The sequence below is a fragment of the Protopterus annectens genome, chromosome 5.part1 (assembly GCF_019279795.1).
Source record: "Protopterus annectens isolate FY-2018-M chromosome 5.part1, PAN1.0, whole genome shotgun sequence".
Taxonomy (NCBI): Eukaryota; Metazoa; Chordata; order Ceratodontiformes; family Protopteridae; genus Protopterus; species Protopterus annectens.
In genome coordinates this window covers 523,776,229-523,795,593 of record NC_056736.1, presented here as the reverse complement: position 1 = coordinate 523,795,593, position 19,365 = coordinate 523,776,229, and the positions used below count along the sequence as shown (strand labels likewise).

Sequence of the window (19,365 nt, the reverse complement as noted above, 5' to 3'; positions counted from 1 at the left end):
CAGCTGCAGCTTCAGCAACATGTGCCTTGTAACCAAACAGGTGCAGATCAACATAAATCTGCAAAATACCCTTTGACTGTTAACTGTTTATGTGTTCTAACAGAGAGCTGAAGGTCAGCAGGCATAAAGATACAAAGGATAAAACAATGCATATTTTTAATTCTGAGAAGAAGAAATGGAAAGCACTTTTGATATGGTAAACTAGGGTGGTGGTCCCAGTTTTCAAAAAGAGTGAGGGGAGAATGTGTTCTCATTAAAGAGGGATTACACTCCTCACCTTACCTGGGAAAGCACATTCCAGGGTATGGGAAAGGAAAGTTCCTCTGACATACAAGCCTTTGACTCAGGAGAACTACTCCAGATTCCATCCTGGCCATGGAGCAATGGATCAACCTGATTGTCCTGATGCAGCTTTTAGAGGGATTGTGAGAGTCTGACAGTAATGTCCACATATGTCTTCTAGAGCTGGGGAAAATACAGTCCTAAATACCTTAGAATCTCTTGTGTGGGATGCTACAGTGGTAAAAGGACCCTAAGTCCACAGTTCTGTGCCAATCTGTCCTAGTTTTTTCCTGAATGAGAAACATGTCCAGATTATCAACATAAATTCAAGCACATTCAAGAGGTGGGCATCCAACTCCATTAAGGATGTGTCTTGTTGACATTTCTATTCATGCTTTTCATGGATATCAAGGTGCAGATGAGGTTTGGAAAGTATCCAGTCTAGGGATATGAAAGTTTCACCTTTCATCTTTGCAACCACTGTCATACTCTTGGCTTCAAGGTACTCTGACCTCTTTTGTGCATTGAAGTGATTAGTTGTTGAAATTGAAGTACCTAAGATAAAAATCAGTACCTCCAAATCAAAGGTCAAGGTCCTCTTGTGGAAAAGAGTGGACTGCTTTCTGTAGGTAAGAGGAAGCAGCTATCCCAACTGACAGAGTTTACCTCTAGAGGGGGTATTGAGAGACTGGCCTATGAATAGTTGTAATAATGGTTTACCTTCATATTGTCGAAAATGACAATATCGATTGTGCTTTTGTGCAAACCAAAAGCGCAAATTTTAAACCGCAAAAGTCTCCCTAGTTTGAAATACAGCAAACTGAACAGCACATTTGCTGATTTTCAAACTACAGTGTCGAAGACGCATCGTAATGCAGGGAGGAAAGCCCCCCCTGTACCACCCACACCCCACCACTTTAATATACTAACTCGGAGATTGCACTACAGTGGGGTAAGGGTTCATTCCCCAATTCTTGCTATAGTGCACTCTACACCCACAATGTCGAATCTGCAATGAGAGAATGCCAATGTGCATTCTCTCATTGCACATTCTGACAATTTTTGTTTGAGGTATTGCCAATTTGGAAACCTCCTTTCGCACATAGTGGATTCGCCCAAGTGCATAACACACTTATAAAGGAAAACCTGTAATAGCAGCAGTACAATGGATGATTTACCAGACTGTGATGGTGAAGCACAAGCAGGGTAACAGGATGAAGTTTTTAGTTTCCCAGTCATCTATGTTCCCATCCTCATCTAGGGTCATAAACATAGGGTAGGGTAGTGACTGAAAGGAGGATAAACTAGGTATACCAAAGAAACTCCAGTTAAATCCACAAGGCACACTGGAACACACACCAAGAAATCCAAAGGAACTCCAGGCAAGAGCAAAACTGAAGTCAAACTTGTTAAGCAACAATTTATTTCCACAATGCTTTTCGTTCAACTGATAGCTGAACTTCTTCAGACAAACAGAGCAAACAACACCCACACCCATGGAAAGAAGATAACACAAATAGAGGAGACTGAAATAAGGTTCTCTTGTAGGGCCACCAGGCTCATACTAGGTGACGCAGACAGGAACTCAACAATCCGTGATGATCTTGGAAAAGAGCTGCTACTCCACTGGGATGACAGTAGTCAGCTGATGCAGTCATTGCAGCAGGTGCAAACATCCTCCTAGTGCCTTCCTCAGGACAGTTACAAGACACGGTCCACTGAAGGAGGCTTCAGGGCACACCCAAGACACCTGCAAAGACTATATAATCAAACTCGAAGTTTAAAACTGCTGTTTGACTGCACTGATTTTTGGATTTTCTACGTTTAAGATTTGGATATTTCCAGTATGTTCTGATTTTCATATTATTTTATTACAGTTTGTTGTATTTTAAACTTTGTTATACTTGGTACCTTTTTAGCTGCCCTCCCCTACTGTAAATTAGAGTTTGCAAACCCTTTCCAGTTCTATTTCAACTGGACACTAATACCTGAAACTGAAAAGGCACAGCCATTAGACTCTGAGCTCGTTAGCCTCCGTTTCATACGATCCCACACTGCAATATTCAGTGTTAACCTGAACTGGATAGCGCTCTTTTCTACATTTTCCTTTTAACCAAAAGTCATCGGTTTGCATTTTTAGCTAGGTCTGGGAACTCAGTCTTGCAGTACTCCTCATGGTAGTGGGAGAATTCTGAGTTGTTGTAGGAGGCGAGCCTCATTTATTTCTTTTTTAATGCTTTTTACTGTTGCATCTTATTTGGGCTGGGGGCCTTAGTTATTTAGTATAACTCACAATAGTGAGAGAATTGTGAATTGCTGCAGGATCTGAAACTTACATATACACTTCTACTGCATTTTTACTGATTGCATTCCTTTCTAACTCATCTCCCATAACCTCTGCTGAGCTGTGCAGCAGTAGTTTGCAGTGCCCTGTGTAAAAGCAGGCACCTAAAGTTGTAATTGTCCATATAAAAATGAATCTACTATTTTCTCAAGTATTTAGCTGAGTGTAGAGCAGCTAGTTTGCATGTTGAGAGGCATTACCCCAAGATTTGTGTTTTAGATCAATCCTACACTTCTCCTCCCAGCCCAGAGACTCTAAACCCTAACTGTACCACCCCTCATAAATCACTAAAAAGAGGATTCATAGCCATGGGTGTGCACTTTCCTGCTGTTTCTGTAGCCACTCTGGAGCAAATGCACATTTTAAGATACTGTGGCAATTGTCTCGTGTTTACTGACAACCACCTTATTCTTAAGCAGACTGACATATTATGTGAGAGATGTAATTATACTCTATCTTTGGAAACAAAGCTCAACCTCACAGACACTGATATCTTCAAACAGGTGGCCAGTAATGCACACACACTACACCTTCTATAGATCAGACTCATACACTCACATATGCCGAGGCTCTTAAATGCAATCTACCCAAACCTTAAAGGCCTCCCATAGACTGCCCTCAACACCCTCCCAAACTCTCCACAAAGACAATACTCCTCAGGACACATACAGCCACATCTCAAAATGTCTCAACTTCTAAGCTCTTAAGGCAAACTGTTATACATCCCAATATACTGATCGATGGAGACTCAATTATGAGATACACTGATGTCCCCCTCACCAGGCTGAGCAAGGAGACAGTCATGGTCAGTTCCCTCTGAGGGTCAAGGATCCACCAGATCACACATGCACTCAAGACATTAAACCACAAGTACCGGTACGACTCTGTCATAATCCATGTGGGTGTTAACCTGAGACGTACCTCCCTGGGCTATATGAAGACAGACATGATAGAGCATTCAGATTACATGTCCCAGGCAGGTACAAGTCTAGCACTGAGCAGTATTTTACCTGCTCCAAGGATGATACCACAATATAAACAGAATATGATTGACTTCAACAATTAATTTAGTTACTGATGTCATTCTATGGAGGTCCAATATCTGTCAGCTTGGGAGCACATGATTGATAGACCATGCCTCTTTACCAGGGATGGCCAGCACCTGTCCCTACTAGGCTTTCGAATATTAGCCAAAGCATTATCCAGTCATATAGTGCCTTTTTTAGGTAATGCCAGTCTGATAAATCTTTCAAATTTCTATACAAGAGAAACTAAAGGTGTTACTGCTCAGTCTTACGAGTTTCAACAAGAAGCTCCACTTCATGAAAGCACCCCTCATCCTGGAGAATGCTGACATCTGTGCAGTTACTGAGACATGCTTTAAAGCCAAAGAAGGCACCCCAGCAGTACAAGGCTATAATGCCTTCCACACATTTAGGCCAGCTATTGCACAAGAAAGGACAAGAGGTGGAGGTATATCAATCTACATAAAAAGTAAGCATACCTAAGGATTGATCAAACAATATGACATGCTTGAGCTACTCCTTGTCCAACTAACCGTAGAAGTCCAATAACATATCCTTGCTAGATATAGGTCCCGGTTTATAACCCACGGTAACCATACTGCATACTTGAATGTACTGGAGTCATTCACAATTCAGCCCAACACCACATTTATGGGAGATTTTAACTATCCCACCATAAATTGGGATATATGCACAACCACTAACACGCAGGCTCAAAGATTCCTGGATTTTGTCAATACAAACACCCTGGAACAGCTAGTTTGCACACCTACTAGTGGTGAAAAATTATGGATCTAGTACTTACAAATATAAGGGAACACTGCCCCCGCCTTGCGTGATGTCCTCATTGGTCAGGTCAGATCAGATCAGAAAGCGGTAACCCTTGAAATAAATATTAAAGCTGAACTCTCAGCAAACCCCAGAACCTTTAAGATCTTTTCCAGGCCTATCTATCACTTAGTAAGTGAAGTTATAGCTAAATTCCAAGCCCTTCAAATTCAGAGAACATGGTGGTCTATGCAGAAGTGTTTACAGAAACCCTGTACAAGCATGTGAACACCTGCATAGAAACAGCATTTCCAAACCAAAACTAGCTTAGGTAGAACTCCGAATATAAGCCCCTTTGATGGACCCCCAGTATAAATACATTGTACAACAAAAGGAAGAAAATCATGTCCAAAAATAGGAACGGGATATGCTCAAAAGACAAAAAACTCCCTCACCAGTCTCAAAAAGCAACTCTGGGGATTAATCAAGCCAACTTCATGGCAAAATAGCCTCCCAGGCTAAGGATAACCCAAGTCAGTTTTTCATTTATGTGTGCAGCCTTAAAGGAACACCCAACAGTGTGCTGAATTGAACCAGGGAATATAGCAAATTTGCTGGCTGATAAATTTAGCTCCAGTTTCACCCCACCCCCGTCACCCCTAGTTTCCCCCGCAAGAAATACCCTCTACAATTTCTCCCCCTACTATCACTAAAGAACAGGTCCTCCCTGCACTCTCCAGAGCAACAAAATACTGCATCAATGGGTCCTGACAATATCCTAGGATGCCTCCTACATAGCTTGAAACATGACCTGTTAGGCCCACTAGAATTTCTTTTCAACTACAGCCACAACTATCACTAAAGAACAGGTCCTCCCTGCACTCTCCAGAGCAACAAAATACTGCATCAATGGGTCCTGACAATATCCTAGGATGCCTCCTAAATAGCTTGAAACATGACCTGTTAAGCCCACTAGAATTTATTTTCAATTACAGCCACTAAACAGGCTTCATCCCTACGGAATGGAAGACTGCAGTGGTCATCCCTCAATACAAAGGTGGCCATCAACAGACACAGGGAACTAAAGACCCATCAGTTTTACTTGTCTTATATGCAAGGCCATGGAGAGAATTACAGTGGACCTGATAAACGAAGACAGGAAATCTTCAAACACTGGACCCATTCTAGCTCGGTTTTGTCAAGGGCAGGTCATGCCTACTAAACTTGGTGGACTTCCTCAAGAAGGTCACTAGAGCCATGGACAAGGCCAAAACAGTACATACTGCCTACCCTGACCTGGCAAAGTAATATGACATAACATCTCACTTGGGTATTATAGACAAATTCACAGATTTAGGCATAAATCCCTGTCATCCGACGGAAAGCCAAAATGGCTTGCAGAAAGGACATACAAAGTTAGAATGGGAGAATCCACCTTCACCAAGAGGCCTATTGCTAGTGGTGTCCCACAGAACTCAGTACTGGGACCTCTCCTGTTTGGAATATACTTCTCTGAAGTCATGGTAAATGTGAAGGGCCTTTGGTTGACAAAAGTTGCTGACTACTGAAAGCTGGGTGTCATCACTGAACCTCCCCAAAGACTTCGATATCCTCCAGAAAGGTCTGAAACAGAAAAATAATTGGTGCCAGAAACACGGCCTAAAACTTAATACAAACAAAATGTACAATTATACCCTTTGGAAAAATGTCTGCCCCAGTAAATTACAATATTAACAATGCTACCCTAAGATTAGACCCAGTGGTAAAGGACTTGGGAACTCAGGCTGACAGTAACCTGAACTTTGATCACCATGTTTCCATGGTAATGAAAAAATCATTCTATATGGTACAACTTATAATTAAGGGCAGCGCATCCAGATCTAAGTAGATCATAGCCCCACTATACTTATCTCTCATTAGACCAATAATCTAGTACAATGCAGCCATTGGCATGTATGTAACTAGGCATTTGCAACAACTGGAGCATACACAGAGGTTCTACACTAAAAGTATACAGGGTGAAAATAATATGTTCAATGCATACCATCTCAAAGCCCTGTCTCTGTACTCTGTCCTCTACAAACTACTGAGGAGTGATTTATTCTTAACCTACAAGGCATTCTCCGATCCAGTACTGATGGATCTACAACACATTCGCAAAACAAACAGCACTAGAATTACCCAATCTAAGGATCTAAACCTAGTCTGTGACAAAAGTAAAATGTTGGAAAGATAGGTACAGCGTATACAAAAGGTGTACACAACCCTGTTAATATGCCAGGTTTTGTGATATAAAAAAATGAGACCGCAATAAATCATTTCAAAACTTTTCCCACCTTTAATGTGACCTATAACCTATACAATTCAATTGAGAAACAAACAAATCTGTTAGGGAAAAAATATAAACAATAAAAAAAGTACAATAAGCTGGTTGCATAAGTGTGCACACCCTTAAACTAATACTTTGTTGAAGCACCTTTTGATTTAATTACAGCATTCAGTCTTCTTGGGTACAGACCTGTCATCAATTAAGGGGATTCTAACCCCAAATAAAGTTCAGCTGTCCTAGTAGAATTTTCCTGACATTTACTCAGTTGCCTGCTACAGCAAAAGCCATGGTTCACAGAGAGCTTACAAAGCATCAAAGGGATCTCATTGTTGAAAGGGATCGGACAGGAGAAGGGTACAAAAACATTTCCACAGCATTGGATATACCATGGAACACAGTGGAGACGGTCATCAAAACGTGGAGAAAATATGGAACAGTGACATTGCAAAGAACTGGACGTCCCTCCAAAATTGATGAAAAGACAAGACAAAAACTGGTCAGGGAGGCTGCCAAGAGACCTACAGCAACACTGAAGGAGCTGTAGGAATTTCTGGCAAGAAATGGTTGTGTACTACATGTGACAACAATCTCCCATATTCTCCATATGTCTGGGCTATGGGGTAGGGTTGCAAGACGGAAACCTTTTCTTACACAGAAAAACATCCAGGCCCAGCTAGAATTTGCAAAACTATACATCAATTCTCCCAAAAGCATGTCGGAAAATGTGTTATGGTCTGATGGGCTTACAATCAAAATGTTGAACGTTGGTTCAGTGAACACGGAAACTCGAACATTAGTTTGTCTACTTTCCGTGTTGCCAAACATTAGGAGATCGCGATTACATGTCAGCGAATGCAAGTGTGTATTAGCTGATATGAACTTGATGTTCTAAGTAGAGTTGTGATATACTGTGGATTGGGAAATGTACCCCTTTCCTCACTGTAGTGCGATCTCAGAGTTAGAATATTTAATTTGCAGGGGGTGTGGGGGGGGTGCAGCCTGCTAAAACGTGAATGGCAGTGTAGGGGTTTAATGTACATTTGCACCTACACTGCCATCACGTTTGAATTTAGATATAAATGTCGAATCTGTTGACGACAATCAACTGAGTCGACATTTTAACTCATTAGTATTCATGCAGAATGATATCGTTTTCTGAATATCGACCGTTCATGTATACAAACGTTGATATTTTGATAGTAAATCAGTCTGATGAGACCAAGGTTGAACTGCGTTTGTGTGTATCCTATGATGAACTGGCATCACATTCAACAGTGTATCTGTGCCTTGATGAGAAAATCTCTTGTTCCCACCAAAACTATGAACAGTGTAAAGCTGGTATTTGAAAAAGAGTGAAACAATTAGTAAAATTCACAACTGGTTCAGCCTTACTATAAATAAAAATAATCACAGAATCACATACTTTCACAGCAGATAAAGACCACTTTGTATTCATATTTTTTCTGTTTGCAATATTAGCTGTAGATTCTTCTTAACTAGTGGTACATTTTCCCTACACCTTTTAAGATTTACCTTATTTTTGCCCATTGCATTTATGAATTTTTCACAGTTTCTGAACCTATTACTTATTTTAGAAAGCTGAAATAATCATCCATCACCCTTTCTTGTTGTTGTTGTTGCGTCTTTCGGCTTTTCCCAGTTAGGGTTGCCAGAGCGGAACTCCGGTCCGCTAATGATTGGCAGTAGATTTTTACATGCTGAGTTGCCAGCCCTGACGCACAGCCTTCAACAAAGGTATGCCCATTCACGCATGTCTCCACACAGAAGATGCTCTAGCTGAGAATCGAACAGGACAACAGCTTACTGGGAGGTGACAATGCTACCGCAGCACCACCACCGCAGTCCCCCTTTCTATGAAATAATACTTTCTCTCATCTCCACTAATCCAGCCATTTTCTGTCTTCAAAGTGTTTTCTCTTCCCTTATATTTCTTTTTTAAAAGATGATTCCCAATCAGGCTAAACAGTCTCTGCCATGGTATTTCACTGTTTATACTATAACCCCCTATAACCTCCTTTCTTCAGTATTATACATGTTAAACTATTGTTGTCATTATCTTAATATGGTGCTTAAGCAGGAAAAGAATTACAAACACCTAAACACAAAAGGTAATATGATGAAGACTTGAGGGGGAATTCAAGAAATCAGTGGAACAGACATAACGCAATTTTTTTATACAAGGTTTAAAAAATATTTACCTGAATAAGAGAATTATGTAGCCTATTCTGAAGGTAAGAAGATGGCAAACTTAGCGGACCACTGTGTCATTATCTGTCAGTTCTCTGAAGGAGTGGTATAAGCACTGCATCTGCTGCAATTCCTAGATCACTACTGCAGCACTGCCACTAGGGTTACCACCTGTCCCACTTTGCGAGGGACAGTCCCTCTGTGGGCAGTTGCGTCCTGACCAAAAATATTAAAAATGGCAAATGTCCTGAGATTGTAGGACATAATTATGTCCCATATTTCATGTAACAGTTGCATAAAATAGTTATTTATGTATGTAAAATATCTAAATGTTACAAGAAACAGAATAAGCAACTAAACTGCTACAATAAGCTTTCATTTAGGCAAAAAAGTTCTATCCTTTGTACTGACCATGGGTATGTGTCAGCCTGTAAAATCTGATGAGTGTCTCGAAAATGTCCCACTTTAGCCATTTGAAAAGGTGGCAACCCTAACTGCCATGTGAAGGAAACTCTGCTTCTGTACATACTAGTTGCACACAGTGAAGATGACAATGCCGAAGGTTACATCAACACTGTGTACAAAATCCATTCTAAGGTGGGAAAGCTGGTACAGTTTAATCTGCAAAAATACTGGACACAAATGAGCAAATTTCCATCTAGAAAGCAATTGCACCATCTGAAAATACCCAAGGTAAGAGACACAGTGATGTTTGTCCTTCAGGCCCTTAATTACCATGAAACATTCTCAGTGGATTAACTACCTTGCTCTATATGACAGATTATATGTTTATTCACATACAGGACATTATTATAACTATCAGAATCATTGCTACTGCATATCATATATTCTGCATGAAAGAAAATGTTTGACTTCCAAAATATCAGGATTTCACCTTGCACTTTTACCACTGATATAAACTTACAGAGCTCTTAAGACAAGGTGTAGAAGAACATTATATGCACTGCAAAGGTGTTTAAAAATGGTCACATCTGTCAGCGCTTACTATTCAATACTTTTATGGCACTGTTTAATTATAGTATTAGCAGTGGGATTAGGGCCATATAATGTAATGCCAAAATCAGCAAGCTGTTAACTAATACTGGTTACTGAATTGCGGCCAAACATTATCCCCACTTTGAGACTTTATTGACAATGTTCACTGCCTCATAATGTGTCTGAAAATTAAAATGAAATTGCTCAACATAGTCCATAAAACAACCACATATTTCCATTTGTGATCACTGTATATTCTAGCATATGTAAAACTCTCTTCAATCTCAGGTGTCTCAGAATCAGAATAAAATAGCAATGTAGAAAACAAATAGTTATGTTACTGTACCTGAACTCTTCAGGCTATGAGGACCATCGGCCATTGTTGTCTTGGGTTCCTGTTAACGGAAAATAAAACCATTAGTTTCTCATTATCTTAACACAACTAATGCATTCGCTGTAATGTCTTTTAACTTTCCATCGACTCTGATGGTGGTCTCTGTGGAACCCCTTGTCTTCAAAACATTAAAATAAAATACTGCAGCATCCAAGAAATCCAAAAGCATCTGAGACACAAGGAAGAGCAAACTGAAATTAAAGACGAATGACAAGCAATTAAATATGGCAAATATATATAGAATATGGCCTTTACATTGTCATTAACTCAATCTTGGATCATTACATCACAGAAAATTATAGATCTGTGTAGTCTACATTGTTTGCACAACTATAAAAACTCAAAACTAGCAGCAAAGCCTTTTAAAGCTTATATACAGACTATGAAAATAACTCTCACACACTCTGTGTCAGTGAATATAAACATATAACACACATGTGCTTGACTAAAACTACATAAAAAAATGCTTTCCCTGTGTGATACCTTCAGGGACAACTTATAGAACATCCTATAGCAGATAAAATGTCAGATGTTAGACTGTAGTATGTGACTGTCTGAATCTCTTGATTATTTGTAGTGAACATTGAATCCAAGTGTAAATAAAAACATTAATTACCGAATACATGACTTGCAATGTAGTACTTAATCCAACAAACCTCTTACCTAAATAACAATAATCCAAGCTGTTCATTTCCAGACTTCAGCCTAATACGTTTCAAAAACCTTATTCCTCATAAGTGACCACACTTCTAAGATGAATCAAGCAGCAGTTCATGCACATCAATTTGGAGACACTTGGCCAACATGGGGAAATTTGCCCATTTCCCCACAGTAGTACAATTCCAGAGTTGGTATACTTAGTTGGGGGATGTGGGGTGGGTTTGACATACTGCGGAGTGTTTTTTGGTTCAATGTTGGCCAAGAGTCTCTATTCCCTGTAAAAAAAATGCAGTAATGTGCAGTCTCGGTAAACTAAAATTCGGTTAAATATAAATTCAGTTTATATACAGGAGTATGATTAAGGCTCAGATCATAACCACAATGTTATTTGTTCAACACATGGATGCCAAAAAATGCACTTGGAGAGTGAAACAAGAGGCGAATCCTAACATCCATGTCAAAAACACACAACTGCCTGGGTTATAAAAGGAAATACCTGATAATAATTCTTTGTAGTGCATGGAGATTTACCTTCTGCCAAGTACTTAAAAAGTTATGAAAAACAATGCAGTAGCAGTAAATGTTGTACACATTAACTGCTGTCACACAGACAGCAGTCACCCAAAAAGAACATTGGGAAACCTGTAAGGACTTAATTCTGACTTTAAAAAAAATGTCTGGATGAAGTGATGAATTTGGTTTAATGGCTCTTTAACTGTGGACAGTCAACACTGTAAGCAGGACACTAGTGCTTAACAGTGCTGAGGGGGTGTTTTATTGTTAAGCACCTTCCTGACATCAGAAAGGTGCTTAACAAGCCTCTCTTTGCACTGATTTCAAAGTGTTACCGCAATGTTTCATGCACTACATGGTATTTACAGTATGTTAACCTCAGTCCAATCTATAGAACACAAAAAATACAACACATAAAACTTGCACATCAATAAAATAGTCAGCATTTTTATAGGTTCATAGGTGTTTTCTAGGCTAATGACAACAAGGGCCATTTTAAGCCTAGCTATGCACCCCAACTCTCTGACAAGTTCTGGTACCCTTGATAAGTGTACGCAGTGGCTTGGGAGGTGAAACATTTACAAGCAGGAGCCTGGGAGATGAATCATTTACAGGGTGCCTGTGTCCATTAGAGACATAGGTGCCAAACCAGGAATTAATTTCCTGTTCCCAATACAATAGGAGTTACGTAAATAATGTACTTAATTAAGCATCCCCTCTGTTACATTTGAATTGGGTTAGGGTGGAACTCTGCTTCACATGGATAAGAAGCTTGTCTCTGGGATATATACCTGTCTCTCCAGCAGGTCCTATTTATATCCCAGGCAAGGTTTAAGTGTTTATAATGGGTAATTCTGGTGCTGTTTGTTTTGCAGATAAGCAGCAGGTCCATCAGACTTAGGTCTGAAAATACCTTATATGCCAGGCATAGATCTCCCCTCAACAGACAGTAGGAGACAGAATACAGGGACAGGGCCTTGAGGTGGTCTGCAAAGGACATGTTACTTATGCTTTGTATTCTTTTAATGAAGATCCTCTGCGGATGTTCCAGTTGTTGGATATGCCTGGTTAGGTACATACCAAAGGGGACACTGTACTCAATGATAGGCCTGATGAATGCCAAATACAGTGGAACAATGACTTCCTTGGACCTAGATGCCATACCTTTGTTTATAAATTGCACAATAAAGAATGATTTCCTCACTATTGTAGCCAGATAATGTCACAGGCTAGATTACTGTATATGTGTGCCCCCAAGTACCCGACTACTGGATCAGCTCGTACAGATGTGTTGTCAATATGACAGTTACCAGGGGTGGGACGACTTCCAAAAGGATATGATTATGCATTTCTTGGCATTAAGTTTTAGTCCATGGCTTTGGCACCTGTCTGTACATGTCAGCCCTTCCTGGACAACATCTGTGTGTTGGTGGGTGATTCAATGTTGTGTCTTTCGGCTTTTCCCGGTTAGGGGTCGCCACAGTGGAACTCCAGTCCGCTAATGATTGGCAGTTGATTTTTACGTGCCGAGTTGCCAGCCCTAATGCACAACCTTCAATGAAGGTACACCCATTCACGCATGTCTCCACGCTGAAGATGCTCTAGCTGAGAGTCGAACCGGTCAGCGTCTTATTGTGATGCAACAACGCTACCGCAGCACCACCACCGTGGATTGGTGGGTGATTCAATGACAGCTCCAAATTTGCAATCATCTGCAAATGAAGTCAGCCAGAAGCCACTGACATTGGCCTTGATTTTAGAGAAGTAAATGCCAAAAAGGACCAGTCCCAGAACTAATCCTTGAGGGATTCCCATGTGTGACTGGCCTCTTTGTAGAGGTGGACTCTCCAATGCTAACTTCCTGGGTCCAGCCTGTGAGTCAGCTGGCTATCCACCAGGTGACATAAGGGTTTGTACCTTACCTCTTAAGTTTGTCAACAATGCCCAAGTAGAGTATTGTGTCAAATATATTGGCCAGTACAAGGCAGAGGCAGTGTAAACCATTTTTCCCTCATCCATTGCTTTGGTGACCTTCTCACAGAAGTCCATCAGGTTGAGTAGGTTTGACCTTCCCTTGATGAAACCAAATTGTGTTGGGTCCAGTGTCTGGAGGTTTCATGGGATCATAGGAGATTACCAGGCTATATACCCAGAGGTCCTTTTAAGCCTAGCAGTTTCATCCAAATGTAATACCATGGAAATACTAGTCAATACCCAAGACTGCATTTAGTGATGACTGCCCATGTCCAGGAGGGTTGTGGGCTCTAACCCTGCAAAGAATTTATGGTGTCTCATCCACTCATCCAGGTTTCTCTTGAACAGTGTCATAGAGGTGCTCTATTTCACATGAACTGGTAGCCTGTTCCAAAGAGGCAGCAGTCACTGGTTGATAAATCTGTTCCTCTAGCATGCCTATTTAAGTCCCTGGAATGGAAAGCCCTAGACCCATTTGATTTACAGATGTGCAGCAAGTTCATTAGGTTTGGGTACTCAATTGTTCTATAGGCCAGGCATAAGTCTCCCCTAAGAAGTCTATATGATATGGAGTACAGTGACAGGGACTTTAGTCAGTCTGTGTAAGGCACATGCTGTAGCCCCTTGATCTTCTTTGTTAGAGACCTTTGAGGTCTCTTTAATTATTGTAGATGCTTAGTGCAGTACATGCCAAAAGGGGCATGATACTCAATTATGGGCTGGATAAGTGCCGAGTATAGGGGAGTTATAACTTCTTTTGCTCTTGAGGAGATGCCTTTACTAATCAGGTGTGTGACGTAGAAAGCTTTCCTTACTACAGTAGACACTAGGTGGTGAAAGTTAAGGTCGCAATCAACATGTGATCCCAGGTCCCTTACCACTTAGGGTATTGTTATTGATTTGATAGTGTGAAGGGACATTGTTTGTGCAGAAATGAATGATGATGCATTTCTTTGCATTCATTTTGAGACTGTGACCAATACACCAGTTATTGGTCTGTGTGAGACCCTCCTGGAGAATACTGACATCATTTGGGGATTCAATGATTGCATCTAGTTTGCAGTCGTCTGCAAACTTGGTCAGCCATAACCCCTTAGTTTTGACCTCAACGTCTGAGAAGTATATACTAAACAGTAGGGGGCCCAGCATTGACTCCTGTGGCACCCTACTGGTAACAGATTGTGGATGATGTGGAGTCATCCACTTTGACAGTGGGCATCCTGTCTGTAAGCCAGTTGGCAACCCATCTTACAACAAAGGGGTTTTACATTCAGTTTGCTAAGTTTATGATGCCTGAATGTGGGATTCTGCAAAAGCCTTTGCCAGGTCGAGGTATACTCTGTGCACAGATTTGCCCATTTTCAAAGAAATCCACCAGACTTAATAGGCAAGATCTGCCCTTCACAAAGCCAAATTGGGTAGGATCCAGGGTTTGGTGGTCATCTATGTCTATATTTATGAGATCTATAATTATACAATCCATGGCCTTACAGATGAGACTGGTCAGGCTTATGGGTCTGCAATTCCCTGGGTCTTTTGCTAGGCCACCTTTGTGGAGGGAAATAACTGTAGCTGTTCTCTATTCCACAGGAACAAAGCCTGTGTTTAGACTATGATTGAAAAGGGTACTTAGTGGTGATGCTACTTCATGTTTTAGCCTGTTCAGAAGACAGCCTGGGATGTCGTCTGGTCCCATAGAGGCTGTGTTTTTTGCCCTGGACAAGGCTTTGAGGACCTTGAGAGATATAGGGGGGGGGGGTTGGCGATGGTTTGTCATAAGTTAGGAGGGGATAAAGGAGTGAAATTTTCACAAAACCTATACGCTAGCAGGTTTGCTATCTCTGTAGGGTCACTGTGTGTAATACCATTGGCAACTAGTTCTGCACATGCTTGGGTTCTACCCTTTATGTTACGTATGTAGCTATAAAAGGCCTTATGGTTATTCTTGGCTGTACTTGCCAAATTTCTCTAAAAGGACCCCTTGGAGGATTTGACAAGATGTCTTACTTATCTGTTGAGGCTGAAAAGGGTACTTTTCCATTGTTGGGGCCTTGCCTTTGTATTGTTGGACAGCAGCTTTCTGTATTTATTGTAAAGTTTGCTGATGCTGGATGTCCACCATGGCAGCTTGTTTTTACTTGAGGCTCTGGCTTTGATTCTTTCTGGTACAGCCGAGTCTACACACTTATGCAAATGATTGTACAGGGCTTTAGTGTAGTAACCACTTCCAGATTGGGGTGGGTCTTGGAATGAATTTATACCTTCACCTAGGAGGGTACAGTTTGCCATGATGAAGCTGTCTAGTCTGATTTCATCCTTTGTGAGTTCTGATGTTAGTACCACCTTGAAGATGACTGATTTGTTGTCATTTTTAACTAATGAGGGTCTGACAGTTGCAGCAGTGCATCTGTTTGACATGTAGGTGAGGACCAGATCCAGAATGTTTGTTCCTCTTGTCAGGATATGGACAATTTGTTCCAGAGCATTTGAATTAACAAAGTCAAGGAACTTTTGTGCTAGCAAGTTGCAGCTAACATAGGTTTCCCAGTTGATGGTGGGATAACTGAAATCCCCTATAACCAAACCAGTGTGTTCAGTAAAATTTGGATTGTCTCCAGTTTTGTCAAGTAGGCTCCATGGGCATCATGAGGCATTGAGGGGGATTTATAACTGGCTATGACTTAAATGGGGGGTTTACCCACTGTAACCTGGACCTGGATTAAGTCCATGGAGTTGTCCAGTCTAACTAGATGGGAGGCGAATTTATCTCTAATATAGATTGAAACACCACCTCCTTTGGTTTTCACATGTTCATTTTGTGGTCTAAAGGTGTGGAAGGCATTTTAGCCTTGCAAGGCCAGAGAACTCTCTGAGGCCTTGAACCAGATTTCTGTGACTGCACAGACATCTACATCTTCTAGTGATAGAAGTGCTTCCAGTGAGTGCAGTTTTTGGTTTAAGCTCCTAGCATTTAGCAGCATGACCCTTATTTTGTTCTGACTGGTAATTTCACGTTGGTAATGCCGCTTTTGAGACCTTGCCTAAAAAGGAACTATGGGGGAGGCAAGTAGTCAAAAGCCTAGAAGTGCCAGTTGCAAACCATATCTGGCAAAGCAGTGAGGTTTGTCGAATGTGGCTTCCCAGGCTAACATGAACTGGATCTCCTTTGAATGACACCAAAAACTGAGCCAATTATTGAAATCAAGAATTTTTGTTTATACTGTTGCATTATTCTTTGTGAGGGTAGTTCAACCATGTCTCTCTTTGTATAGTCAAGTGAGGTAAGTCTCAGGTCATTCACACTAACATGAACTATGATAAGAGTCATAACGGTACTTCTTGCTGAAAGACCTGAGTGTATATGCGTGATCTGACAAATCCTGGCACCAGACAGGCAGCTCTCTGTGACTTTCTCCTTGTCCAACCTGGTGAGTGGGACATCTGTGTGTCTCACTATTGAGTCTCCAGTGATGAGTGTTATGCCTTGGCTTGGTGGTGAGACACCGGTGTTGCTATGTGTCATGGGAGCTGTGGGGACTGTGTTAGTTGTAGCAGTCTTGTGTTTTGGAGGTCTCTGGTGTTTCAGTAAGTTTTTCAAGAGAACTTCTGCATATGTGGATTTACATGTTTGATGCATACTATGTGTATGAGTAGTGGTACTATGAGCATATGTAGTGGTGGGCGAGTTCACAACCTTCTCCATGTTACTGTTTTGAGTGAGAGAGAGAGCATGGATTCTAGATTCTTGGTATAAATGCATCTCTTGCACTCTGTACTAGAGTGTGGTGTTAGTATAGGGTTGTCTGTGTACATGAGACAATTGCTACACTGCCTCCAAACAGGCTTAAATAGCAATTCCAGATGGCCTGACAGATCATGTTTCCTATGTCATTACTGATCATTTCCATGATAATTCTTTCCACTAATGAGACTTACGGTTCTGTTTCCAGGGTCTGTAGAGGGCCCACCTCTGTACAGATGGATGGCTGCTGCTGTTCTCCATTCATGAGGTATGAAGCCTGTTTGGAGGTTAAAACAGCAGTTCCAAACGGCCTGATAGATCATGTTTCATGCTGTTTAGAAGCCATCCTGCAATATTCTCTGGGCCCATTGATGCAGTGTTATTGGAGTTAGAGACAGCATTAAGGACCTGTTCCCTAATGATAGCGGGGGAGTTATATTTGACGGTATTTCCTGAGGGAAGGCTGAGGGGGAGACAGGGATAAAGTTGGAGCTGAATTTATCAGCCAGTAGGTTTGCTATATTTTCTGGCTCAGTATAGGTTGTTCCATTTACAATGAGCTCTGCACGCAATTGTGCATTGCCCATGAGATTGTGGACTTAGTTAAAGAATGCCTTGCGGTTGTCCTTGGCCTGAGAGGCCATATGTACCTCAAATATGGCTTTGGTAGACTTTATTTGTCCTCTGAGTTGTTTGATTTGTTTGATGCGAGTACTTTTATCCTGCTGGGTGATGCACCTCATAATTTTTGCCATAATTTTCTTCTTTCTGTTATACAGCCTATTGATGATGTGATTCCACCACGTGTATGTGCATGCTGCCACTGTAATCTTAGCACACAGACAGCAGATAAGGCACATGCATATGCTATCCAATTAGGAGATTAATACAGCAAAAAAAAAAACTAAGAATATAATGATATTTGATGCAACTATATGATGTGGGGAATTGGTAATTGAGTTAGTTCAAGGGCAGTAATGTTATACTAATAGGTATGATTTCATTGGGATTATAAATTATAGATGGGATAAGACTTAGAATAAGAAGGGTCTTGGTAATAGGTTTGTTACAAATGAAGAACCATTTGCTTGAGAGGTATGGCTTCAGAGAGATTTTTCAATTGTAGATAAGATGAGACATTGTAAGGAACTGAAAAATGACATTTTTAATCTTGGTAATTTCAGGACCCTGCTAATTTACAGAGGCAAGGAGGTCCATTTGCAGTAAAGAAGAAGAGGTCTGCCTAAAATTAACCTCTGAAAAGTTAATTTAGTTGCATAATTCTACCAAAAGGCCTTGTTCTAAAATGGAATTTTACAGCCCTGTTTATACTGTTTGCTTTGAATAGGCTAGTTTAAAATTAAACAATATGTACATTTCCACACCTACTTTTAAGTATACAAATGCAGGTATGTTTAACATTGTTAAATATTTCTGATTTTTTGTTACTGAGGGTAGGTTGTCTATGATGACCAAAGGCTTTGCTGCTTTGGAACACTACCTGGGTTTCATGATTTTTGGAAATTATTTTGACTGAGCTCATCAACAACATTTTAACACCACTAATTTCTTTCTTTTTTATTTTTTCCTTAGCACTTATGGTGGTGAGGTTGGAACTGGATAGATTCCTGTGCTTGTTCATTTTTTTAAATATAAAGGAAAAGTACAAAATAAATAATTCATTGATGACCCAAAAATTTTTATACTGTACTGGGAAATAAAGCAAAATGAATAGAAACATCACCAAAAAAGAAGAAATAGACACATTTTAGAGAAATATTTATGAAGTCTGTGTGGAACACAGCAAAGATGTTGAATGGATAGAAAAATCAAAAGAAACCATAAGGAATTTAAATGTACAGAGTATGAAATGGGATGAAGTAATGACCAAATAAATTGAAACAAAATTAAGAAAAGCTCCTACATGAAAAACTTCAGGCCCAGGTGCAGTACTTAACTTCTTGCTAAAAATATTAACATCTTTACATAAAGATTTAGCCCTGAGTAAGAACTACTTGTGTGTATATCCAGAACAGACATCAATCTGATTAACAATAGGAAAAAATGATACTCCTCCTTAAGAGTGAACCTGTAAGACATTCTAAAAACGATAGACCAATAACTTGCCTT

General features: G+C 40.5%; 1 protein-coding gene across 5 annotated transcripts in view; it reads right to left on the bottom strand.

Annotated features, from left to right (window-relative positions):
- Positions 1-19,365, bottom strand: part of LOC122803500 — a 601,463-nt gene that overhangs the window by 409,339 nt on the left and 172,759 nt on the right. For all 5 annotated transcript variants that reach the window (XM_044073138.1, XM_044073140.1, XM_044073137.1 and 2 more), the window contains exon 2: positions 10,299-10,347. In XM_044073138.1, coding sequence (XP_043929073.1) covers positions 10,299-10,332 — 34 coding nt within the window. In that variant the 5' untranslated portion in view covers positions 10,333-10,347. The remainder of the gene's footprint in view (positions 1-10,298; positions 10,348-19,365) is intronic.